This window comes from Lampetra planeri, unplaced genomic scaffold, assembly GCF_965212315.1.
Source record: "Lampetra planeri unplaced genomic scaffold, kcLamPlan1.2.h2 scaffold_412, whole genome shotgun sequence".
Lineage (NCBI taxonomy): Eukaryota > Metazoa > Chordata > Hyperoartia > Petromyzontiformes > Petromyzontidae > Lampetra > Lampetra planeri.
Genome location: NW_027615235.1, coordinates 12663 through 38455, shown reverse-complemented (window position 1 = coordinate 38455; position 25793 = coordinate 12663). Strand labels below are relative to the sequence as shown.

At 54.4% G+C, this 25793-nt stretch overlaps 1 protein-coding gene across 1 annotated transcript; it reads right to left on the bottom strand.

Moving 5' to 3' along the window:
* Positions 1–201: 201 nt before the first annotated feature.
* LOC144741058 (large ribosomal subunit protein eL42) lies at positions 202–24497 on the bottom strand. Its single transcript, XM_078623735.1, has 5 exons — positions 24370–24497; positions 20935–21040; positions 18834–18901; positions 18206–18328; positions 202–332 (listed from the first exon to the last, which is right to left on the bottom strand). The coding sequence occupies exons 1-5, from the start codon at positions 24370–24372 to the stop codon at positions 312–314; spliced, it is 321 nt and encodes a 106-aa protein (XP_078479861.1). The 5' UTR covers positions 24373–24497; the 3' UTR covers positions 202–311.
* Between the last annotated feature and the right edge of the window lie 1296 nt (positions 24498–25793).

The window sequence follows — 25793 nt, the reverse complement described above, 5'->3', positions numbered from 1 at the left end:
GACCACGCCCCCTCAGTGAGGACACACCCCCAGTGAAACCACGCCCCCGGTGAGACCACGCCCCCCAATCAGGACACGCCTCCAGTAAGACCACGCCCGTTAGACCACGCCCCCAGTGAGACCACGCCCCCCAACACTCATCAACACACCAACACACACGCACATCGACACAGAGTGAGGGACGAGGGGGACACGTGCGTGTTGGTTGTGATTGCCCAGCTCTCTTTATTAGCCCAGGGCACGCGCTGGGCACGCGGCGCTCAGCAGCAGCAGCAGCGGCAGCGTTGGGCGGCGTGGTGAGGAGACGAGGCCTAGAACTGGATGACTTGACCCTGGGGGGGAGCGGAGAGACGAGGGCACACACAGACACACACAGACACACACACAGGCAGACACAGGCACACACACAGGCAGACACACAGGCAGACACACACACACAGGCAGACACACACACACAGGCAGACACACACACAGGCAGACACACACACAGGCAGACACACACACACAGGCAGACACACACACACAGGCAGACACACACACAGGCAGACACACACAGGCAGACAGACAGGCAGACACACACAGACACACACAGAGACACACACAGAGGCAGACACACACAGAGACACAGAGAAACACATGCACAGACACACACACAGAGACAAACGACACACGCAGACACACACACACACGCACATTAGTCTCTCCATGTACAAACCAAAATACTGTTTCCATACATAGGATTTGTGTGGGTGAGTGGGTGGACGAGTGGGCGAGGGTGGATGGGTGAGTGGATGGCTGAGTGGGTGAGTGGATGGCTGAGTGGGTGAGTAGATGGCTGAGTGGCTGAGTGGATGGCTGAGTGGCTGAGTGGATGGCTGAGTGGCTGAGTGAGTGAGTGGATGGCTGAGTGGGTGAGTGGATGGCTGAGTGGGTGAGTGGATGGCTGAGTGGGTGAGTAGATGGCTGAGTGGGTGAGTAGATGGCTGAGTGGCTGGCTGAGTGGCTGAGTGAGTGAGTGGATGGCTGAGTGGGTGAGTGGATGGCTGAGTAGGTGAGTGGATGACTGAGTGGGTGAGTGGATGGCTGAGTGGATGGCTGAGTGGATGGCTGAGTGGGTGAGTGAGTGGATGGCTGAGTGGGTGAGTGGATGGCTGAGTGGGTGAGTAGATGGCTGAGTGGGTGAGTGGATGACTGAGTGGGTGAGTGGATAACTGAGTGGGTGAGTGGATGGCTGAGTGAGTGAGTGGATGGCTGAGTGGGTGAGTGGATGGCTGAGTGGGTGAGTGGATGGCTGAGTGGGTGAGTAGATGGCTGAGTGAGTGAGTGGATGGCTGAGTGAGTGAGTGGATGGCTGAGTGGGTGAGTAGATGGCTGAGTGAGTGAGTGGATGGCTGAGTGGGTGAGTAGATGGCTGAGTGGGTGAGTGGATGGCTGAGTGGGTGAGTGGATGGCTGAGTGAGTGAGTGGATGGCTGAGTGAGTGAGTGGATGGCTGAGTGAGTGAGTGGATGGCTGAGTGGGTGAGTGGGTGGCTGAGTGGGTGAGTGGGTGGCTGAGTGAGTGAGTAGATGGCTGAGTGGGTGAGTGGGTGGCTGAGTGGGTGAGTGGGTGGCTGAGTGGGTGAGTGGATGGCTGAGTGAGTGGATGGCTGAGTGAGTAGATGGCTGAGTGGGTGAGTGGATGGCTGAGTGGGTGAGTGGATGGCTGAGTGGGTGAGTGGGTGGCTGAGTGGATGGGTGAGTGGGTGGCTGAGTGGATGGCTGAGTGGGTGAGTGGATGGCTGAGTGAGTGAGTAGATGGCTGAGTGGGTGAGTAGATGGCTGAGTGGGTGAGTGGGTGGCTGAGTGGGTGGCTGAGTGGGTGAGTGGATGGCTGAGTGAGTGAGTGGATGGCTGGGTGAGTGAGTGGATGGCTGGGTGAGTGAGTGGATGGCTGGGTGAGTGAGTGGGTGGCTGGGTGAGTGAGTAGATGGCTGAGTGAGTGAGTGGATGGCTGGGTGGTTGAGTGGGTGGCTGAGTGAGTGGATGGCTGAGTGGGTGAGTGGATGGCTGAGTGGATGGCTGAGTGGGTGAGTGTATGGCTGAGTGGGTGAGTGGGTGGCTGAGTGGGTGAGTGGATGGCTGAGTGAGTGAGTGGATGGCTGAGTGGGTGAGTTGGTGGCTGAGTGGGTGAGTGGATGGCTGAGTGGGTGAGTGGATGGCTGAGTGGGTGGCTGAGTGGGTGGCTGAGTGGGTGAGTGGGTGAGTGGATGGCTGAGTGGGTGAGTGGATGGCTGAGTGGGTGAGTAGATGGCTGAGTGAGTGAGTGGATGGCTGAGTGGCTGAGTGGATGGCTGAGTGGCTGAGTGGATGGCTGAGTGGATGGCTGAGTGGGTGAGTGGATGGCTGAGTGAGTGAGTGGATGGCTGAGTGGGTGAGTGGATGGCTGAGTGGGTGAGTGGATGGCTGAGTGGGTGAGTGGATGGGTGAGTGGGTGAGTGGATGGCTGAGTGAGTGAGTGGATGGCTGAGTGGGTGAGTGGATGGCTGAGTGGGTGAGTGGATGGCTGAGTGAGTGAGTAGATGGCTGAGTGAGTGAGTGGATGGCTGAGTGTGTGAGTAGATGGCTGAGTGGATGGCTGAGTGGGTGAGTAGATGGCTGAGTGAGTGAGTGGATGGCTGAGTGGGTGAGTGGATGGCTGAGTGAGTGGATGGCTGAGTGGCTGAGTGGATGACTGAGTGGGTGAGTGGATGGCTGAGTGGGTGAGTAGATGGCTGAGTGGGTGAGTAGATGGCTGAGTGGCTGAGTGGATGGCTGAGTGGCTGAGTGAGTGATTGGATGGCTGAGTGGGTGAGTGGATGACTGAGTGAGTGAGTGGATGGCTGAGTGGGTGAGTGGATGGCTGAGTGGGTGAGTAGATGGCTGAGTGGGTGAGTAGATGGCTGAGTGGGTGAGTAGATGGCTGAGTGGCTGAGTGGATGGCTGAGTGAGTGAGTGGATGGCTGAGTGGGTGAGTGGATGACTGAGTGGGTGAGTGGATGGCTGAGTGGGTGAGTGGATGGCTGAGTGGGTGAGTGGGTGGCTGAGTGGGTGAGTGGATGGCTGAGTGAGTGAGTGGATGGCTGAGTGGGTGAGTTGGTGGCTGAGTGGGTGAGTGGATGGCTGAATGGGTGAGTGGATGGCTGAGTGGGTGGCTGAGTGGGTGAGTGGGTGAGTGGATGGCTGAGTGGGTGAGTGGATGGCTGAGTGGGTGAGTAGATGGCTGAGTGAGTGAGTGGATGGCTGAGTGAGTGAGTGGATGGCTGAGTGGCTGAGTGGATGGCTGAGTGGCTGAGTGGATGGCTGAGTGGGTGAGTGGATGGCTGAGTGAGTGAGTGGATGGCTGAGTGGGTGAGTGGATGGCTGAGTGGGTGAGTGGATGGCTGAGTGGGTGAGTGGATGGCTGAGTGAGTGAGTAGATGGCTGAGTGAGTGAGTGGATGGCTGAGTGGGTGAGTAGATGGCCGAGTGGATGGCTGAGTGAGTGAGTGGATGGCTGAGTGGGTGAGTGGATGGCTGAGTGAGTGAGTGGATGGCTGAGTGGCTGGCTGAGTGGGTGAGTGGATGGCTGAGTGGGTGAGTAGATGGCTGAGTGGCTGAGTGGATGGCTGAGTGGCTGAGTGAGTGAGTGGATGGCTGAGTGGGTGAGTGTATGGCTGAGTGGGTGAGTGGGTGGCTGAGTGGGTGAGTGGATGGCTGAGTGAGTGAGTGGATGGCTGAGTGGGTGAGTTGGTGGCTGAGTGGGTGAGTGGATGGCTGAGTGGGTGAGTGGATGGCTGAGTGGGTGGCTGAGTGGGTGGCTGAGTGGGTGGCTGAGTGGGTGAGTGGATGGCTGAGTGGGTGAGTGGATATCTGAGTGGGTGAGTAGATGGCTGAGTGAGTGAGTGGATGGCTGAGTGGCTGAGTGGATGGCTGAGTGGCTGAGTGGATGGCTGAGTGGGTGAGTGGATGGCTGAGTGAGTGAGTGGATGGCTGAGTGGGTGAGTGGATGGCTGAGTGGGTGAGTGGATGGCTGAGTGGGTGAGTGGATGGGTGAGTGGATGAGTGGATGGCTGAGTGCGTGAGTGGATGGCTGAGTGGGTGAGTGGATGGCTGAGTGGGTGAGTGGATGGCTGAGTGAGTGAGTAGATGGCTGAGTGAGTGAGTGGATGGCTGAGTGTGTGAGTAGATGGCTGAGTGGATGGCTGAGTGGGTGAGTAGATGGCTGAGTGGATGGCTGAGTGAGTGAGTGGATGGCTGAGTGGGTGAGTGGATGGCTGAGTGAGTGGATGGCTGAGTGGCTGAGTGGATGACTGAGTGGGTGAGTGGATGGCTGAGTGGGTGAGTAGATGGCTGAGTGGGTGAGTAGATGGCTGAGTGGCTGAGTGGATGGCTGAGTGGCTGAGTGAGTGAGTGGATGGCTGAGTGGGTGAGTGGATGGCTGAGTGGGTGAGTGGATGACTGAGTGAGTGAGTGGATGGCTGAGTGGGTGAGTGGATGGCTGAGTGGGTGAGTAGATGGCTGAGTGGGTGAGTAGATGGCTGAGTGGGTGAGTAGATGGCTGAGTGGATGGCTGAGTGAGTGAGTGGATGGCTGAGTGGGTGAGTGGATGACTGAGTGGGTGAGTGGATGGCTGAGTGGGTGAGTGGATGGCTGAGTGGGTGAGTGGGTGGCTGAGTGGGTGAGTGGATGGCTGAGTGAGTGAGTGGATGGCTGAGTGGGTGAGTTGGTGGCTGAGTGGGTGAGTGGATGGCTGAATGGGTGAGTGGATGGCTGAGTGGGTGGCTGAGTGGGTGAGTGGGTGAGTGGATGGCTGAGTGGGTGAGTGGATGGCTGAGTGGGTGAGTAGATGGCTGAGTGAGTGAGTGGATGGCTGAGTGAGTGAGTGGATGGCTGAGTGGCTGAGTGGATGGCTGAGTGGCTGAGTGGATGGCTGAGTGGGTGAGTGGATGGCTGAGTGAGTGAGTGGATGGCTGAGTGGGTGAGTGGATGGCTGAGTGGGTGAGTGGATGGCTGAGTGGGTGAGTGGATGGGTGAGTGGGTGAGTGGATGGCTGAGTGAGTGAGTGGATGGCTGAGTGGGTGAGTGGATGGCTGAGTGGGTGAGTGGATGGCTGAGTGAGTGAGTAGATGGCTGAGTGAGTGAGTGGATGGCTGAGTGGGTGAGTAGATGGCCGAGTGGATGGCTGAGTGAGTGAGTGGATGGCTGAGTGGGTGAGTGGATGGCTGAGTGAGTGAGTGGATGGCTGAGTGGCTGAGTGGCTGGCTGAGTGGGTGAGTGGATGGCTGAGTGGGTGAGTAGATGGCTGAGTGGCTGAGTGGCTGAGTGAGTGAGTGGATGGCTGAGTGGGTGAGTGGATGACTGAGTGAGTGAGTGGATGGCGGAGTGGGTGAGTGGATGGCTGAGTGGGTGAGTAGATGGCTGAGTGGGTGAGTAGATGGCTGAGTGGGTGAGTAGATGGCTGAGTGGCTGAGTGGATGGCTGAGTGGCTGAATGAGTGAGTGGATGGCTGAGTGGGTGAGTGGATGGCTGAGTGGGTGAGTAGATGGCTGAGTGGGTGAGTAGATGGCTGAGTGGGTGAGTGGATGACTGAGTGGGTGAGTGGATGACTGAGTGGGTGAGTGGATGGCTGAGTGAGTGAGTGGATGGCTGAGTGGGTGAGTGGATGGCTGAGTGGGTGAGTGGATGGCTGAGTGGGTGAGTGGATGGCTGAGTGAGTGAGTGGATGGCTGAGTGGGTGAGTAGATGGCTGAGTGGGTGAGTGGATGGCTGAGTGGGTGAGTGGATGGCTGAGTGAGTGAGTGGATGGCTGAGTGAGTGAGTGGATGGCTGAGTGAGTGGATGGCTGAGTGGGTGGCTGAGTGGGTGAGTGGGTGGCTGAGTGAGTGAGTAGATGGCTGAGTGGGTGAGTGGGTGGCTGAGTGAGTGAGTAGATGGCTGAGTGAGTGAGTGGATGGCTGAGTGGGTGAGTGGGTGGCTGAGTGAGTGGATGGCTGAGTGGGTGAGTGGATGGCTGAGTGGGTGAGTGGATGGCTGAGTGGGTGAGTGGATGGCTGAGTGAGTGAGTAGATGGCTGAGTGAGTGAGTGGATGGCTGAGTGGGTGAGTAGATGGCCGAGTGGATGGCTGAGTGAGTGAGTGGATGGCTGAGTGGGTGAGTGGATGGCTGAGTGAGTGAGTGGATGGCTGAGTGGCTGAGTGGCTGGCTGAGTGGGTGAGTGGATGGCTGAGTGGGTGAGTAGATGGCTGAGTGGCTGAGTGGCTGAGTGGATGGCTGAGTGAGTGAGTGGATGGCTGAGTGGGTGAGTGGATGGCTGAGTGGGTGAGTGGATGGCTGAGTGGGTGAGTGGATGGGTGAGTGGATGAGTGGATGGCTGAGTGCGTGAGTGGATGGCTGAGTGGGTGAGTGGATGGCTGAGTGGGTGAGTGGATGGCTGAGTGAGTGAGTAGATGGCTGAGTGAGTGAGTGGATGGCTGAGTGTGTGAGTAGATGGCTGAGTGGATGGCTGAGTGGGTGAGTAGATGGCTGAGTGGATGGCTGAGTGAGTGAGTGGATGGCTGAGTGGGTGAGTGGATGGCTGAGTGAGTGGATGGCTGAGTGGCTGAGTGGATGACTGAGTGGGTGAGTGGATGGCTGAGTGGGTGAGTAGATGGCTGAGTGGGTGAGTAGATGGCTGAGTGGCTGAGTGGATGGCTGAGTGGCTGAGTGAGTGAGTGGATGGCTGAGTGGGTGAGTGGATGGCTGAGTGGGTGAGTGGATGACTGAGTGAGTGAGTGGATGGCTGAGTGGGTGAGTGGATGGCTGAGTGGGTGAGTAGATGGCTGAGTGGGTGAGTAGATGGCTGAGTGGGTGAGTAGATGGCTGAGTGGATGGCTGAGTGAGTGAGTGGATGGCTGAGTGGGTGAGTGGATGACTGAGTGGGTGAGTGGATGGCTGAGTGGGTGAGTGGGTGGCTGAGTGGGTGAGTGGGTGGCTGAGTGGGTGAGTGGATGGCTGAGTGGGTGAGTTGGTGGCTGAGTGGGTGAGTGGATGGCTGAATGGGTGAGTGGATGGCTGAGTGGGTGGCTGAGTGGGTGAGTGGGTGAGTGGATGGCTGAGTGGGTGAGTGGATGGCTGAGTGGGTGAGTAGATGGCTGAGTGAGTGAGTGGATGGCTGAGTGAGTGAGTGGATGGCTGAGTGGCTGAGTGGATGGCTGAGTGGCTGAGTGGATGGCTGAGTGGGTGAGTGGATGGCTGAGTGAGTGAGTGGATGGCTGAGTGGGTGAGTGGATGGCTGAGTGGGTGAGTGGATGGCTGAGTGGGTGAGTGGATGGGTGAGTGGGTGAGTGGATGGCTGAGTGAGTGAGTGGATGGCTGAGTGGGTGAGTGGATGGCTGAGTGGGTGAGTGGATGGCTGAGTGAGTGAGTAGATGGCTGAGTGAGTGAGTGGATGGCTGAGTGGGTGAGTAGATGGCCGAGTGGATGGCTGAGTGAGTGAGTGGATGGCTGAGTGAGTGAGTGGATGGCTGAGTGGGTGAGTGGATGGCTGAGTGAGTGAGTGGATGGCTGAGTGGCTGAGTGGCTGGCTGAGTGGGTGAGTGGATGGCTGAGTGGGTGAGTAGATGGCTGAGTGGCTGAGTGAGTGAGTGGATGGCTGAGTGGGTGAGTGGATGACTGAGTGAGTGGATGGCTGAGTGGGTGAGTGGATGGCTGAGTGGGTGAGTAGATGGCTGAGTGGGTGAGTAGATGGCTGAGTGGGTGAGTAGATGGCTGAGTGGCTGAGTGGATGGCTGAGTGGCTGAATGAGTGAGTGGATGGCTGAGTGGGTGAGTGGATGGCTGAGTGGGTGAGTAGATGGCTGAGTGGGTGAGTAGATGGCTGAGTGGGTGAGTGGATGACTGAGTGGGTGAGTGGATGACTGAGTGGGTGAGTGGATGGCTGAGTGAGTGAGTGGATGGCTGAGTGGGTGAGTGGATGGCTGAGTGGGTGAGTGGATGGCTGAGTGGGTGAGTGGATGGCTGAGTGAGTGAGTGGATGGCTGAGTGGGTGAGTAGATGGCTGAGTGGGTGAGTGGATGGCTGAGTGGGTGAGTGGATGGCTGAGTGAGTGAGTGGATGGCTGAGTGAGTGAGTGGATGGCTGAGTGAGTGGATGGCTGAGTGGGTGGCTGAGTGGGTGAGTGGGTGGCTGAGTGAGTGAGTAGATGGCTGAGTGGGTGAGTGGGTGGCTGAGTGAGTGAGTAGATGGCTGAGTGAGTGAGTGGATGGCTGAGTGGGTGAGTGGGTGGCTGAGTGAGTGGATGGCTGAGTGGGTGAGTGGATGGCTGAGTGGGTGAGTGGATGGCTGAGTGGGTGAGTGGATGGCTGAGTGAGTGAGTGGATGGCTGAGTGGGTGAGTAGATGGCTGAGTGGGTGAGTGGATGGCTGAGTGGGTGAGTGGATGGCTGAGTGAGTGAGTGGATGGCTGAGTGAGTGAGTGGATGGCTGAGTGAGTGGATGGCTGAGTGGGTGGCTGAGTGGGTGAGTGGGTGGCTGAGTGAGTGAGTAGATGGCTGAGTGGGTGAGTGGGTGGCTGAGTGAGTGAGTAGATGGCTGAGTGAGTGAGTGGATGGCTGAGTGGGTGAGTGGGTGGCTGAGTGAGTGGATGGCTGAGTGGGTGAGTGGATGGCTGAGTGGGTGAGTGGATGGCTGAGTGGGTGAGTGGATGGCTGAGTGAGTGAGTAGATGGCTGAGTGAGTGAGTGGATGGCTGAGTGGGTGAGTAGATGGCCGAGTGGATGGCTGAGTGAGTGAGTGGATGGCTGAGTGGGTGAGTGGATGGCTGAGTGAGTGAGTGGATGGCTGAGTGGCTGAGTGGCTGGCTGAGTGGGTGAGTGGATGGCTGAGTGGGTGAGTAGATGGCTGAGTGGCTGAGTGGCTGAGTGGATGGCTGAGTGAGTGAGTGGATGGCTGAGTGGGTGAGTGGATGGCTGAGTGGGTGAGTGGATGGCTGAGTGGGTGAGTGGATGGGTGAGTGGATGAGTGGATGGCTGAGTGCGTGAGTGGATGGCTGAGTGGGTGAGTGGATGGCTGAGTGGGTGAGTGGATGGCTGAGTGAGTGAGTAGATGGCTGAGTGAGTGAGTGGATGGCTGAGTGTGTGAGTAGATGGCTGAGTGGATGGCTGAGTGGGTGAGTAGATGGCTGAGTGGATGGCTGAGTGAGTGAGTGGATGGCTGAGTGGGTGAGTGGATGGCTGAGTGAGTGGATGGCTGAGTGGCTGAGTGGATGACTGAGTGGGTGAGTGGATGGCTGAGTGGGTGAGTAGATGGCTGAGTGGGTGAGTAGATGGCTGAGTGGCTGAGTGGATGGCTGAGTGGCTGAGTGAGTGAGTGGATGGCTGAGTGGGTGAGTGGATGGCTGAGTGGGTGAGTGGATGACTGAGTGAGTGAGTGGATGGCTGAGTGGGTGAGTGGATGGCTGAGTGGGTGAGTAGATGGCTGAGTGGGTGAGTAGATGGCTGAGTGGGTGAGTAGATGGCTGAGTGGATGGCTGAGTGAGTGAGTGGATGGCTGAGTGGGTGAGTGGATGACTGAGTGGGTGAGTGGATGGCTGAGTGGGTGAGTGGATGGCTGAGTGAGTGAGTGGGTGGCTGAGTGGGTGAGTGGATGGCTGAGTGAGTGAGTGGATGGCTGAGTGGGTGAGTTGGTGGCTGAGTGGGTGAGTGGATGGCTGAATGGGTGAGTGGATGGCTGAGTGGGTGGCTGAGTGGGTGAGTGGGTGAGTGGATGGCTGAGTGGGTGAGTGGATGGCTGAGTGGGTGAGTAGATGGCTGAGTGAGTGAGTGGATGGCTGAGTGAGTGAGTGGATGGCTGAGTGGCTGAGTGGATGGCTGAGTGGCTGAGTGGATGGCTGAGTGGGTGAGTGGATGGCTGAGTGAGTGAGTGGATGGCTGAGTGGGTGAGTGGATGGCTGAGTGGGTGAGTGGATGGCTGAGTGGGTGAGTGGATGGGTGAGTGGGTGAGTGGATGGCTGAGTGAGTGAGTGGATGGCTGAGTGGGTGAGTGGATGGCTGAGTGGGTGAGTGGATGGCTGAGTGAGTGAGTAGATGGCTGAGTGAGTGAGTGGATGGCTGAGTGGGTGAGTAGATGGCCGAGTGGATGGCTGAGTGAGTGAGTGGATGGCTGAGTGAGTGAGTGGATGGCTGAGTGGGTGAGTGGATGGCTGAGTGAGTGAGTGGATGGCTGAGTGGCTGAGTGGCTGGCTGAGTGGGTGAGTGGATGGCTGAGTGGGTGAGTAGATGGCTGAGTGGCTGAGTGAGTGAGTGGATGGCTGAGTGGGTGAGTGGATGACTGAGTGAGTGGATGGCTGAGTGGGTGAGTGGATGGCTGAGTGGGTGAGTAGATGGCTGAGTGGGTGAGTAGATGGCTGAGTGGGTGAGTAGATGGCTGAGTGGCTGAGTGGATGGCTGAGTGGCTGAATGAGTGAGTGGATGGCTGAGTGGGTGAGTGGATGGCTGAGTGGGTGAGTAGATGGCTGAGTGGGTGAGTAGATGGCTGAGTGGGTGAGTGGATGACTGAGTGGGTGAGTGGATGACTGAGTGGGTGAGTGGATGGCTGAGTGAGTGAGTGGATGGCTGAGTGGGTGAGTGGATGGCTGAGTGGGTGAGTGGATGGCTGAGTGGGTGAGTGGATGGCTGAGTGAGTGAGTGGATGGCTGAGTGGGTGAGTAGATGGCTGAGTGGGTGAGTGGATGGCTGAGTGGGTGAGTGGATGGCTGAGTGAGTGAGTGGATGGCTGAGTGAGTGAGTGGATGGCTGAGTGAGTGGATGGCTGAGTGGGTGGCTGAGTGGGTGAGTGGGTGGCTGAGTGAGTGAGTAGATGGCTGAGTGGGTGAGTGGGTGGCTGAGTGAGTGAGTAGATGGCTGAGTGAGTGAGTGGATGGCTGAGTGGGTGAGTGGGTGGCTGAGTGAGTGGATGGCTGAGTGGGTGAGTGGATGGCTGAGTGGGTGAGTGGATGGCTGAGTGGGTGAGTGGATGGCTGAGTGAGTGAGTAGATGGCTGAGTGAGTGAGTGGATGGCTGAGTGGGTGAGTAGATGGCCGAGTGGATGGCTGAGTGAGTGAGTGGATGGCTGAGTGGGTGAGTGGATGGCTGAGTGAGTGAGTGGATGGCTGAGTGGCTGAGTGGCTGGCTGAGTGGGTGAGTGGATGGCTGAGTGGGTGAGTAGATGGCTGAGTGGCTGAGTGGATGGCTGAGTGGCTGAGTGAGTGAGTGGATGGCTGAGTGGGTGAGTGTATGGCTGAGTGGGTGAGTGGGTGGCTGAGTGGGTGAGTGGATGGCTGAGTGAGTGAGTGGATGGCTGAGTGGGTGAGTTGGTGGCTGAGTGGGTGAGTGGATGGCTGAGTGGGTGAGTGGATGGCTGAGTGGGTGGCTGAGTGGGTGGCTGAGTGGGTGAGTGGGTGAGTGGATGGCTGAGTGGGTGAGTGGATAGCTGAGTGGGTGAGTAGATGGCTGAGTGAGTGAGTGGATGGCTGAGTGGCTGAGTGGATGGCTGAGTGGCTGAGTGGATGGCTGAGTGGGTGAGTGGATGGCTGAGTGAGTGAGTGGATGGCTGAGTGGGTGAGTGGATGGCTGAGTGGGTGAGTGGATGGCTGAGTGGGTGAGTGGATGGGTGAGTGGGTGAGTGGATGGCTGAGTGCGTGAGTGGATGGCTGAGTGGGTGAGTGGATGGCTGAGTGGGTGAGTGGATGGCTGAGTGAGTGAGTAGATGGCTGAGTGAGTGAGTGGATGGCTGAGTGTGTGAGTAGATGGCTGAGTGGATGGCTGAGTGGGTGAGTAGATGGCTGAGTGGATGGCTGAGTGAGTGAGTGGATGGCTGAGTGGGTGAGTGGATGGCTGAGTGAGTGGATGGCTGAGTGGCTGAGTGGATGACTGAGTGGGTGAGTGGATGGCTGAGTGGGTGAGTAGATGGCTGAGTGGGTGAGTAGATGGCTGAGTGGCTGAGTGGATGGCTGAGTGGCTGAGTGAGTGAGTGGATGGCTGAGTGGGTGAGTGGATGGCTGAGTGGGTGAGTGGATGACTGAGTGAGTGAGTGGATGGCTGAGTGGGTAAGTGGATGGCTGAGTGGGTGAGTAGATGGCTGAGTGGGTGAGTAGATGGCTGAGTGGGTGAGTAGATGGCTGAGTGGATGGCTGAGTGAGTGAGTGGATGGCTGAGTGGGTGAGTGGATGACTGAGTGGGTGAGTGGATGGCTGAGTGGGTGAGTGGATGGCTGAGTGGGTGAGTGGGTGGCTGAGTGGGTGAGTGGATGGCTGAGTGAGTGAGTGGATGGCTGAGTGGGTGAGTTGGTGGCTGAGTGGGTGAGTGGATGGCTGAATGGGTGAGTGGATGGCTGAGTGGGTGGCTGAGTGGGTGAGTGGGTGAGTGGATGGCTGAGTGGGTGAGTGGATGGCTGAGTGGGTGAGTAGATGGCTGAGTGAGTGAGTGGATGGCTGAGTGAGTGAGTGGATGGCTGAGTGGCTGAGTGGATGGCTGAGTGGCTGAGTGGATGGCTGAGTGGGTGAGTGGATGGCTGAGTGAGTGAGTGGATGGCTGAGTGGGTGAGTGGATGGCTGAGTGGGTGAGTGGATGGCTGAGTGGGTGAGTGGATGGGTGAGTGGGTGAGTGGATGGCTGAGTGAGTGAGTGGATGGCTGAGTGGGTGAGTGGATGGCTGAGTGGGTGAGTGGATGGCTGAGTGAGTGAGTAGATGGCTGAGTGAGTGAGTGGATGGCTGAGTGGGTGAGTAGATGGCCGAGTGGATGGCTGAGTGAGTGAGTGGATGGCTGAGTGGGTGAGTGGATGGCTGAGTGAGTGAGTGGATGGCTGAGTGGCTGAGTGGCTGGCTGAGTGGGTGAGTGGATGGCTGAGTGGGTGAGTAGATGGCTGAGTGGCTGAGTGGCTGAGTGAGTGAGTGGATGGCTGAGTGGGTGAGTGGATGGCTGAGTGGGTGAGTGGATGACTGAGTGAGTGAGTGGATGGCTGAGTGGGTGAGTGGATGGCTGAGTGGGTGAGTAGATGGCTGAGTGGGTGAGTAGATGGCTGAGTGGGTGAGTAGATGGCTGAGTGGCTGAGTGGATGGCTGAGTGGCTGAATGAGTGAGTGGATGGCTGAGTGGGTGAGTGGATGGCTGAGTGGGTGAGTAGATGGCTGAGTGGGTGAGTAGATGGCTGAGTGGGTGAGTGGATGACTGAGTGGGTGAGTGGATGACTGAGTGGGTGAGTGGATGGCTGAGTGAGTGAGTGGATGGCTGAGTGGGTGAGTGGATGGCTGAGTGGGTGAGTGGATGGCTGAGTGAGTGAGTGGATGGCTGAGTGGGTGAGTAGATGAGTGAGTGGATGGCTGAGTGAGTGAGTGGATGGCTGAGTGGGTGAGTAGATGGCTGAGTGGGTGAGTGGATGGCTGAGTGGGTGAGTGGATGGCTGAGTGGGTGAGTGGATGGCTGAGTGAGTGAGTGGATGGCTGAGTGGGTGAGTGGATGACTGAGTGGGTGAGTGGATGACTGAGTGGGTGAGTGGATGGCTGAGTGAGTGAGTGGATGGCTGAGTGGGTGAGTGGATGGCTGAGTGGGTGAGTGGATGGCTGAGTGGGTGAGTGGATGGCTGAGTGGGTGAGTAGATGAGTGAGTGGATGGCTGAGTGAGTGAGTGGATGGCTGAGTGGGTGAGTAGATGGCTGAGTGGGTGAGTGGATGGCTGAGTGGGTGAGTGGATGGCTGAGTGAGTGAGTGGATGGCTGAGTGAGTGAGTGGATGGCTGAGTGAGTGGATGGCTGAGTGGGTGGCTGAGTGGGTGAGTGGGTGGCTGAGTGAGTGAGTAGATGGCTGAGTGGGTGAGTGGGTGGCTGAGTGAGTGAGTAGATGGCTGAGTGGGTGAGTGGATGGCTGAGTGGGTGAGTAGATGGCTGAGTGAGTGAGTGGATGGCTGAGTGAGTGAGTGGATGGCTGAGTGGCTGAGTGGGTGGGTGAGTGGGTGAGTGGATGGCTGAGTGGGTGAGTGGATGGCTGAGTGGGTGAGTGGATGGCTGAGTGAGTGAGTGGATGGCTGAGTGGGTGAGTGGATGGCTGAGTGGGTGAGTGGATGGCTGAGTGAGTGAGTAGATGGCTGAGTGAGTGAGTGGATGGCTGAGTGGGTGAGTAGATGGCCGAGTGGATGGCTGAGTGAGTGAGTGGATGGCTGAGTGGGTGAGTGGATGGCTGAGTGAGTGAGTGGATGGCTGAGTGGCTGAGTGGCTGGCTGAGTGGGTGAGTGGATGGCTGAGTGGGTGAGTAGATGGCTGAGTGGCTGAGTGGATGGCTGAGTGGCTGAGTGAGTGAGTGGATGGCTGAGTGGGTGAGTGGATGGCTGAGTGGGTGAGTGGATGACTGAGTGAGTGAGTGGATGGCTGAGTGGGTGAGTGGATGGCTGAGTGGGTGAGTAGATGGCTGAGTGGGTGAGTAGATGGCTGAGTGGGTGAGTAGATGGCTGAGTGGCTGAGTGGCTGGCTGAGTGGCTGAATGAGTGAGTGGATGGCTGAGTGGGTGAGTGGATGGCTGAGTGGGTGAGTAGATGGCTGAGTGGGTGAGTAGATGGCTGAGTGGGTGAGTGGATGACTGAGTGGGTGAGTGGATGGCTGAGTGGGTGAGTGGATGGCTGAGTGAGTGAGTGGATGGCTGAGTGGGTGAGTGGATGGCTGAGTGGGTGAGTGGATGGCTGAGTGGGTGAGTGGATGGCTGAGTGAGTGAGTGGATGGCTGAGTGGGTGAGTAGATGGCTGAGTGGGTGAGTGGATGGCTGAGTGGGTGAGTGGATGGCTGAGTGAGTGAGTGGATGGCTGAGTGAGTGAGTGGATGGCTGAGTGAGTGAGTGGATGGCTGAGTGGGTGGCTGAGTGGGTGAGTGGGTGGCTGAGTGAGTGAGTAGATGGCTGAGTGGGTGAGTGGGTGGCTGAGTGGGTGAGTGGGTGGCTGAGTGGGTGAGTGGGTGGCTGAGTGGGTGAGTGGATGGCTGAGTGAGTGAGTGGATGGCTGAGTGAGTGAGTAGATGGCTGAGTGGGTGAGTGGATGGCTGAGTGAGTGAGTGGATGGCTGAGTGGGTGAGTGGATGGCTGAGTGGGTGAGTGGATGGCTGAGTGAGTGAGTGGATGGCTGAGTGAGTGAGTGGATGGCTGAGTGAGTGAGTGGATGGCTGAGTGGGTGAGTGGGTGGCTGAGTGAGTGGATGGCTGAGTGGGTGAGTGGGTGGCTGAGTGGGTGAGTGGGTGGCTGAGTGGGTGAGTGGATGGCTGAGTGGGTGAGTGGATGGCTGAGTGAGTGAGTAGATGGCTGAGTGAGTGGATGGCTGAGTGAGTGAGTAGATGGCTGAGTGGGTGAGTGGATGGCTGAGTGGGTGAGTGGATGGCTGAGTGAGTAGATGGCTGAGTGAGTGAGTAGATGGCTGAGTGAGTGAGTGGATGGCTGAGTGGGTGAGTGGATGGCTGAGTGGGTGAGTGGATGGCTGAGTGAGTGAGTAGATGGCTGAGTGGGTGAGTGGGTGGCTGAGTGGGTGGCTGAGTGGGTGGCTGAGTGTGGTGTGTGTAGTGTAAGTGGTGTGTAGTGTAAGTGGTGGGTGGTGTGTGTAGTGGGTGGTGTGTGAGTAGTGGGTGGGTGGTGTGTGTGGTGGGTGGGTGGTATGGAGTAGTGTAAGTGGTGTGTAGTGGGTGGGTGGTGTGTAGTGTAAGTGGTGAGTGGTGGTGTAGTGGTGTGTATAGTGGGTGTGTAGTGTAAGTGGGTGGTGATGTGTGTAGTGTGTGAGTGGTGGGTGGGTGGTAGTGAGTAGTGGGTGGTGTGTGTAGTGTAAGTGGTGTGTGTAGTGTGTAGTGTAAGTGGTGTGTGTAGTGTGTAGTGTAAGTGGTGGGTGGATGATGGTGGTGTGTAGTGTAAGTGGTGTGTGTGGTGGTGTGTGTAGTGAGTGGTGGTGTGTGAGTAGTGAGTGGGTGGTGTGTGTAGTGGGTGGGTGGTGTGTGTAGTGGGTGGGTGGTGTGTGTAGTGTAAGTGGTGGTGTGTGTAGTGGGTGGTGATGTGTGTAGTGAGTGGTGGTGTGTGAGTAGTGAGTGGGTGGTGTGTGTAGTGGGTGGGTGGTGTGTGTAGTGGGTGGGTGGTGTGTGTAGTGTAAGTGGTGGTGTGTGTAGTGGGTGGTGATGTGTGTAGTGAGTGGTGGTGTGTGAGTAGTGAGTGGTGTGTGTAGTGGGTGGGTGGTGGGTAGTGTAAGTGGTAAGTGGTGGGTGGGTGGTGTGTGTAGTGTAAGTGGTGTGTGTGGTGGGTGGTGTGTAGTGTAAGTGGTGTGTGTAGTGTGTAGTGTAAGTGGTGGTGTGTGTAGTGTAAGTGGTGGTGGTGTGTCGTGTAAGTGGGTGGTGTGTGTAGTGTAAGTGGTGTGTGTGTAGTGTAAGTGGTGTGTGTAGTGTGTAGTGTAAGTGGTGTGTGTAGTGTAAGTGGGTGGTGTGTGTAGTGTAAGTGGTGTGTGTGTAGTGTAAGTGGTGGGTGGTGTGTAGTGTAAGTGGTGTGTGTGTAGTGTAAGTGATGTGTGTGTAGTGTAAGTGGTGGGTGGTGTGTGTAGTGTAAGTGGTGGTGTGTAGTGTAAGTGGTGGTGTGTAGTGTAAGTGGTGGTGGTGTGTAGTGTAAGTGGTGGTGTGTGTCGTGTAAGTGGGTGGTGTGTGTAGTGTAAGTGGGTGGTGTGTGTAGTGTAAGTGGTGTGTGTGTAGTGTAAGTGGTGTGTGTGTAGTGTAAGTGGTGGTGTGTGTCGTGTAAGTGGGTGGTGTGTGTAGTGTAAGTGGGTGGTGTGTGTAGTGTAAGTGGTGTGTGTGTAGTGTAAGTGGTGTGTGTGTAGTGTAAGTGGTGTGTGTAGTGTAAGTGGTGGGTGGTGTGTAGTGTAAGTGGGTGGTGTGTGTAGTGTAAGTGGTGGTGTGTAGTGTAAGTGGTGGTGTGTGTCGTGTAAGTGGTGGTGTGTAGTGTAAGTGGTGGGTGTAGTGTAAGTGGGTGGTGTGTGTAGTGTAAGTGGGTGGTGTGTGTAGTGTAAGTGGTGGGTGTGTAGTGTGTAGTGTAAGTGGTGTGTGTAGTGTAAGTGGGTGGTGTGTGTAGTGTAAGTGGTGGGTGGTGTGTGTAGTGTAAGTGGTGTGTGTAGTGTGTAGTGTAAGTGGTGTGTGTAGTGCGAGTGGTGTGTGTAGTGTAAGTGGTGTGTGTAGTGTAAGTGGTGTGTGTAGTGTAAGTGGGTGGTGTGTGTAGTGTAAGTGGGTGGTGTGTGTAGTGTAAGTGGTGGGTGGTGTGTGTAGTGTAAGTGGTGTGTGTAGTGTGTAGTGTAAGTGGTGTGTGTAGTGTAAGTGGGTGGTGTGTGTAGTGTAAGTGGTGTGTGTGTAGTGTAAGTGGGTGGTGGTGTGTGTAGTGTAAGTGGTGGGTGGTGTGTGTAGTGTAAGTGGGTGGTGGTGTGTGTAGTTTAAGTGGTGGGTGGTGTGTGTAGTGTAAGTGGGTGGTGTGTGTAGTGTAAGTGGTGTGTGTAGTGTAAGTGGTGTGTGTAGTGTAAGTGGGTGGTGTGTGTAGTGTAAGTGGGTGGTGTGTGTAGTGTAAGTGGTGTGTGTAGTGTAAGTGGGTGGTGTGTGTAGTGTAAGTGGGTGGTGTGTGTAGTGTAAGTGGTGTGTGTAGTGTAAGTGGGTGGTGTGTGTAGTGTAAGTGGGTGGTGTGTGTAGTGTAAGTGGTGTGTGTAGTGTAAGTGGGTGGTGTGTGTAGTGTAAGTGGTGGGTGGTGTGTGTAGTGTAAGTGGTGGGTGGTGTGTGTAGTGTAAGTGGTGTGTGTAGTGAGTGGTGGGTGCTGGTGGTGTGTGTAGTGTAAGTGGGTGGTGTGTGTAGTGTAAGTGGTGGTGTGTGTAGTGAGTGGTGGTGGTGTGTGTAGTGGGTGGTGGTGTGTAGTGTGAGTGGGTGGGTGGTGTGTGTAGTGCGAGTGGTGTGTGTAGTGGGTGGTGGTGTGTGTAGTGTAAGTGGTGAGTGGGTGGTGTGTGTAGTGCAAGTGGTGGTGGTGTGTGTAGTGGGTGGGTGGTGTGTGTAGTGTATGTGGTGTGTGTGGTGTGTAGTGTAAGTGGTGAGTGATGAGTGGTGTGTGTAGTGAGTGGTGGTGTGTGTAGTGTAAGTGGTGTGTAGTGTAACTGGTGTGTAGTGTAAGTGGTGTGCAGTGTAAGTGGGTGGTGTGTGTAGTGGGTGGTGGTGGTGGTGGTCCACCCACCTTCCTCTTCTTGTCGCCCCCCAGCTCGAAGTGCTTGCAGCGCTTGATGGCGATCATCCGCTTGGCACGGCAGTTGGGCTCCACGCACTCCAGACGCAGCACAATCTTCTTGGTCGTCTTGGCCTGGACCACCACCACCACCACCACCACACGTGTCCGCGAGTTACATCACCGCCGTCATCACCGCCGTCATCACCGCCGTCATCACCGCCGTCATCACCGCCGTCATCACCACCGTCGTCATCATCATCGTCGTCGTCATCACCACCGTCGTCGTCGTCATCATCGTCGTCATCATCATCATCGTCGTCATCGTCGTCGTCATCATCGTCGTCATCGTCGTCGTCATGGTCGTCGTCATCATCATCATCGTCATCATCATCATCGTCGTCATCATCACCGCCACCTTCATCACAATTATCATCATCGTCACCACCACTGACACCATCGTCATCACCACCATCGTCATCACCACCATCACCACCATCACCACCACCATCACCACCACCAACGTCATCACCACCACCACCACAATCATCACCACCACCACAATCATCACCACCATTCACCACAATCATCACCACCACCACCACAACCGTAATCATAGCCACCACCACCCCCACCTCACCTTCTTGTGGAAGATCGGCTTCGTCTGCCCACCATAGCCGCTTTGCTTGCGGTCGTAGCGACGCTTGCCTGCGACAAGAACCGTCACAATCAGCATTTGCACTGCAGGAGGAATCTGATGAGCGATAAAGCTCTTATCACAGATGACCAGTAGCGGGGGACACGTGGTAAGATCAGTACAACAACAAACACAATACAAACAGGACAGCAGTGCAAAGTAGGAAAAGCAAACACGTACATGTACAATAATCCCCACATCCTAACCAGGGGCAAAGCCCATGGAGTCAAACAGGTCCCTGCGGGGTGGGCTGGTAGGAACGAATAACCAAAGAATAGAAACATAATGTATTATATTACACTTGTTTAGCCAGGAAAGCCTCACTGAGTCTAAAGGTTTTTGTAGGGTCCTGCCAAGTGTTTGCAGTAGGGGGCGATGCTGCTACACCTAATCGGACGATACGAAGGGAGAGTGTGAGGCCTAGTTCTAGGCTTTAGGCCTAGCTGTAGGCTTTAGGCCGCTGTGAGTTAATTTGTAATTTAAATGTTTGAATTATTAATGTAAAAGCTTTAAATTTAAATGTTTCTATTTAAAGAAAACATCAGGGAATGTAACATTGTTAAACATTAACTCCCTTTCACACACGCGGGGGTACGATACGAAGGGAGAGTTTGAGGCCTAGTTCTAGGCTTTAGGCCTAGCTGTAGGCTTTAGGCCGCTGTGAGTTAATTTGTAATTTAAATGGTTTAATTATTAATGTAAAAGCTTTAAATGTAAATGTTTCTATTTAAAAAAACATCAGGGAATGTAACATTGTTAAACATTAACTCCCTTTCACACACGCGGGGGTACGATACGAAGGGAGAGTTTGAGGCCTAGTTCTAGGCTTTAGGCCTAGCTGTAGGCTTTAGGCCGCTGTGAGATAATTTGTAATTTAAATGTTTTAATTAAAAGCTATCTGAGGCAATTATAAGGGAATGTTACACTTGTTTAGCCAGGAAAGCCTCACTGAGTCTAAAGGTTTTTGTAGGGTCCTGCCAAGTGTTTGCAGTAGGGGGCGATGCTGCTACACCTAATCGGACGATACGAAGGGAGAGTGTGAGGCCTAGTTCTAGGCTTTAGGCCTAGCTGTAGGCTTTAGGCCGCTGTGAGTTAATTTGTAATTTAAATGGTTTAATTATTAATGTAAAAGCTTTAAATGTAAATGTTTCTATTTTTAAAAAACATCAGGGAATGTAACATTGTTAAACATTAACTCCCTTTCACACACGCGGGGGTACGATACGAAGGGAGAGTTTGAGGCCTAGTTCTAGGCTTTAGGCCTAGCTGTAGGCTTTAGGCCGCTGCGAGTTAATTTGTAATTTAAATGTTTTCATTAAAAGCTATCTCAGGGAATTATAAGGGAATATTACACTTGTTTAGCCAGGAAAGCCTCACTGAGTCTAAAGGTTTTTGTAGGGTCCTGCCAAGTGTTTGCAGTAGGGGGCGATGTTGCTAGACGGACGGACGATATAATCTATTGTAGGCTGGTTCACTTGGTTCCTACCAGTATAACTTTATTTTTCAGAAGCTACCTCGCAATCACAAACGAAAGCCGTTCAACAAAGTGGCTTTTCAGAATACTGATTAACACTGCGTGATGAATTTTACGAGCTAGAGAGTTACACTGGTCAACAACAAAACGTTTTTTTTCTGGCCTGGACTTTTGCAGCTGTTCTAGACTAATTTCAGGGTGCTGATTCCAAATCTGATCTCAGATTTGCTCTATCACATCTCATTTTAAAATCCTTTATATTAAGTTCACTTGCTTGCTTGCGCGCTTACGACCGTGCAAATCTTTCGGTCGTTTTTTAACCCACTTCCCGTGATCCAATCAACCCACCCGCGCCTGCAACATGGCTTCATCCCAGAGGTCGCAATCAGGTACCCAATACCCGTACCCTACCTTACCCGTACCGGTACGGGTAGGGTACGGCTGGGTACGGGTAGACCGTGAGTCACTGGTGAGTCACCGTTTGTCACTCATTTCCCAACGTCTTGTCTCTTCTCACAATTCAAGTTCGCCGGGTACCGGTAAGGAATCAAAACCCCTCCCCTCTCTCACCTTGAGCGTAGACGGAGTCCTTGCCCTTCTTGTACTGCGTCACCTTGTGCGGCTGATGCTTGCGACACTTCTTGCAGAAGGTCCTGCGCGACTTGGGAACGTTCACCTGTGCGAGGAGAGAGAGAGAGAGCGAGCGAGCGTTGCGTGCGGGGCAAAGCAGCGGTGCAGTGGTTAGTGCAGCCATGTATGGCTCTTCCAGTGACGGCATATGGCTCCCCAGACAATTTTGAGTTGAAAAAATAAAAAAAATCCGTTTGGAACCGATTTTAAAATACTTGTGATATTGCTTAAGAATACTGCGTCATTTTAAAGTAAAACAGAAATTAGTTTTGAAGATAAATTTTACGGGTCACGCGCCTGCACGAAGCACAACCTCGCCAACGCACGAAGCAGACTACAAGGCCATCAGCAAAACCACGCAGCACCAGAAGTCGCGTTAAAAGTAAGACGCATTTAATTTATTCGACGTTAAAAATTACTCTATGGCTCTCAATGAAATAGATTTAGAAATATTTGGCTTTAATGGCTCTCCCAGTCAAAAAGGTTCCCCACCCCTGGGTTAGCGCCACCAATTGAGGCAAAGGTGCCGAGTTCTATTCGCGCTCACGGCCAACATCGGTGGTTCAACCTATGGGCCTCCCCTAGGTCGACTCAGCCTCAAATGAGTACCTGGTGCGGTGTGCAGTGTGTAGTAAACATCGCCACTGGGGAGACAAAGGCGGCCAGGCGTGGCGCTGGCCACCCACCCCCTCGTGTGCCGTGCCAGCCTTCATAGGTGCTCGCTAACAGCACTTGCCCCTACAGTCTGTTAAGGCTATACGGGGGATCTTAGTTGTAGCATTCATAGACACTGCTACTACTCGCTACTAACAGCACTTGCCCCTACAGTCTGTTAAGGCTATATAGGGGGGATCTTTGTCTTTGTGTGTGATCATTGCGAAACATGTTTTAGACATCTTCTTGGTTCTTTCGGTAAAGTCACGTAGAATGGAAATAATAAAAATACAACATAATAAAATAATCCTGCATAACGCACGGGCATAATGACTTTAAACCCCCCGCCAAACCTCCTACGCATTTCACAAGTAGTACTAATCGCATATCTGCATTTCCCATAAATATTCTAAATTCATCTTGATATGCAAATTCGTTTGTCAAGGCGCTCTTCCCCCCTCCAACCCAGCAGCTTAAATAGACGCTCCAAGCCTGGTGGTGTTTCATTCAGACGCTGTCTTCTCGACAGACCTGTTCTTCACCTGAGGACGGCTGCTTGCGTTGTGGCCGAAACGTCGTGAGAATTATTGTATTGTGTTTAATTTTAATTATTTCATTATTTCACTTCTACGTGATGATTTTACCGAAAGAACCAAGAAGATGAATCCCTGCAGTCACGAAAGCTTTAAATCGAAATGTACTTTATGTTTACATTTTATTATTTTAATATTTCCCTTCTACGCGACTTTACCGAAAGAACCAAGAAGATGAATCCCTGCAGTCACGAAAGCTTTACATCGAAATGTATTTTATTATGTTTCATTTGTATTATTTTATTATTTCCCTTCTACGTGACTTTACCGAAAGAACCAAGAAGATGAATCCCTGCAGTCACGAAAGCTTTAAATCGAAATGTACTTCATTGTTTTAATTTTATTATTTTATTATTTCCATTCTACGCGACTTTACCGAAAGAACCAAGAAGAGGAATCCCTGCAGTCACGAAAGCTTTAAATCGAAATGTATTTTATTATGTTTCATTTGTATTATTTTATTACTTCCCTTCTACGTGACTTTACCGAAAGAACCAAGAAGATGAATCCCTGCAGTCACGAAAGAAGCTTTAAATCGAAAATCACGAAAGAAGCTTTAAATCGAAAATTTTTGACGATTACATCACGGACACTCACACAAAACCACCAGAGCACCCCCCCCCCAACTCCTGTTACTCTCCAGAACCCGTGCCCCCCACTCCTACTGAACACGTGTGGAGAAAGAGCTTGCTAGCTCTTCGGATTTCTCCTGCGGGATACGGATTCTGACTGGAGAATGATGTTGGTTAATACCGGTGGTTTCTCTCCCCCGTGTCTCAGCACAACCATCATCTATCAACTGCTGGATGAAGACCTACACTGTACATGGTCACGTGTGTTCTCTAACCCACGTGACCACCTCTCCCCCCCACGTGTCTCAACACAACCATCATCTATCCACAGCTGAATGAAAGCCTACACTGTACATGGTCACGTGTTCTCGAACCCACGTGACCACCTCTCCCCCCCCACGTGTCTCAACACAACCATCATCTATCTACTGCTTGATGAAGACCTACACTGTACATGGTCACGTGTGTTCTCGAACCCACGTGACCACCTCTCCCCCCCACGTGTCTCAACACAACCATCATCTATCAACTGCTGGATGAAGGCCTACACTGTACATGGTCACGTGTGTTCTCGAACCCACGTGACCACCTCTCCCCCCCACGTGTCTCAACACAACCATCATCTATCTACTGCTGGATGAAGACCTACACTGTACATGGACACGTGTGTTCTCTAACCCACGTGGTAAAGCCACGTAGTTAGAAATAAACTCAACTAAATCACGACGTTTCGATCGCAACACTACTACGCGGCTTTACCGAACGGACCAGAGAGAATGGAGATAATTCCTGCAGTCACGAAAGCTTTAAATCAACAACTCTCCCTAGATCACGACGTTTCGGAGGCAACACAAGTCTCCGTCATCAGGTGGGACCGTCACAGCCGAATTAGCTGCATCCTCACTTGATGCAGCTAATTCGGCTGTGACGGTCCTACCTGATGACGGAGACTTGTGTTGCCTCCGAAACGTCGTGATTTTTGTTTTTGTTTTTATTTTATTTTCATTAATTTTGATGTTTTACCTACGTGACTTTACCGAAAAAACCTAAGAATGATTCCTTGCAGTCACGAAAGCTTCAAATCTAGAACTCTCACTAGGCCCATTTCAATCGAACCCCAAAAGCGACGGGTTTTTAATTAAACAACAACAATACATTTCGTCGAACAAAAAACCGAAACCCGCTACCTACAACTTTTACGTTCGCGTTTAAAATCTTCACGAGGGGTGCCCGGTGTTAGGCAAAACTCGCTCCGCAGAAACGATTAAATCGTCAGCGTCGAAGCGAACTGAACGGCGAACGACCAATGCGCTAACGTTGTCGTGAAGGGCAAGCGAATGGCGGGCCACCGTACAAAAAATAACGAGGGGAGATACGAGGCCGACTCAACAGTATGAGGGGATCGCCTCTTCGCCCCACGGAAATATCGACACCGATCGACGGCAGACGATGGCGCGGGTCCGTCGCGAACTCCGCGCGAGCTCGGCGGGGCGCGATGGCGCCGATGCGATGCGGATTGAGGCGACGGATGTGGTGGATGCGGTGGAGGAGCTCACCATGGCGGCTGCGTCCCCACGAGCCCAGGGCGGGAAGAAGGCGGACGTGACGTCGGCGGCGCGGTGACGTAGTTGGTGAGGGGGGGGGGGCGGGGCGGTGACGTAGGCGGGAGAGGCGGGGCCTGATACGTCTTAGTAAGGGGCGGGGCGAAGTGGTAGCGCGGTGACGTTGAGGGGCTGCGCGGTGACGTATTCTTTGGTTGCGCGGTGACGTCGTTGTCGGCGCGGTGACGTCACCGTAGGGCGGGGCGGTGACGTCGTGGGGGGGGGGGGTAGCGCGGTGACGTCGAAGGCTGCGCGGTGACGTATTCTTCGGTTGCGCGGTGACGTTGTTGTAGGGCGCGGTGACGTCATTGGAGGCGTGGCAGGGTGGTGGCGCGGTGACGTAGTAGGCTACGTGGTGACGTACAAATGACGTCGGCAGCGCGGTGACGTCGAGAGGGGGGGGGGCGGGGACATCATCGGAGGGTGCCGCGGCGCGGTGACGTCGCCGGGGCTGCGCGGTGACGTCATCGACGGCTACGCGATGACGCAATCGTCTACGCGGTGACGTCACCGCGCAGGCTTAGCCAATCGGAGCGCGCGGTGGGCGCGGCTTCACTGTCTCCCGCGTACAGTAACAAGGTGGGTTGCGGCTACCTCGTGGTAGTGGTGGTGGTGGAGGTGCACCTAGCCTGGCACAGCCGCCGCGATGACGTAGTAGTCGTCGTCGTTGTTGTTGATGTTGTTGATACACCGAGTGACGATTTTCTGTATCTCATAGGCACTGCTGCTGCTACTGACAGCACTTGCCCCTACAGCCTGCTAGAGGCTACCTGGGGGAGCTTTATCTCTGTGTGTGTCCCAGTGCTGCTTCAAGCTCGCAGCACTTGCCCCAACAGTCTGTTGAGGCTACACGGGGGACCTTTGTGTTACTGTGTGTGTGTGTGTGGTACTGTCAGTCATCTCAGTCAACATAGCAGTCAACACGTGGCACCTGCAGGGTCTGTCCCGTGACCTCCTCATGCACCTAGCCTGGCACAGCAGTCAACACGTGGCACCTGCTGGGTCTGTCCCGTGACCTCCTCCTGCACCTAGCCTGGCACAGCAGTCAACCCATGGCACCTGCTGGGTCTGTCCCGTGACCTGCACCTAGCCTGGCACAGCAGTCAACACGTGGCACCTGCTGGGTCTGTCCCGTGACCTCCTCCTCATGCACCTAGCCTGGCACAGCAGTACAACCCATAGCACCTGGGTCTGTAGTTTTATTGCAGTGTTGTGTAGTGTATAGTGTAGTGTATAGTTTTGTAGTGTATAGTTTTGTAGTGTATAGTGTATCGTAGTTTGTGTGTGTGTGTTGAACTATACTATTAGTTTTTACTGGTAGGAACGAAGTGAACCAGCCTACAATAGATTATATCGTCCGTCCGTCCGTCCGTGTAGCA

What these genes read in the sequence shown, in the direction of transcription:
- LOC144741058 (XM_078623735.1), bottom strand. An exon ending in GGACTCCGTCTACGCTCAAG is followed by an intron (nt 18,902 to 20,934) that starts GTGAGAGAGGGG and finishes TTCTTGTCGCAG; the next exon opens with GCAAGCGTCGCTACGACCGC. An exon ending in GGGGCGACAAGAAGAGGAAG is followed by an intron (nt 333 to 18,205) that starts GTGGGTGGACCA and finishes GCTCCCCCCCAG; the next exon opens with GGTCAAGTCATCCAGTTCTA.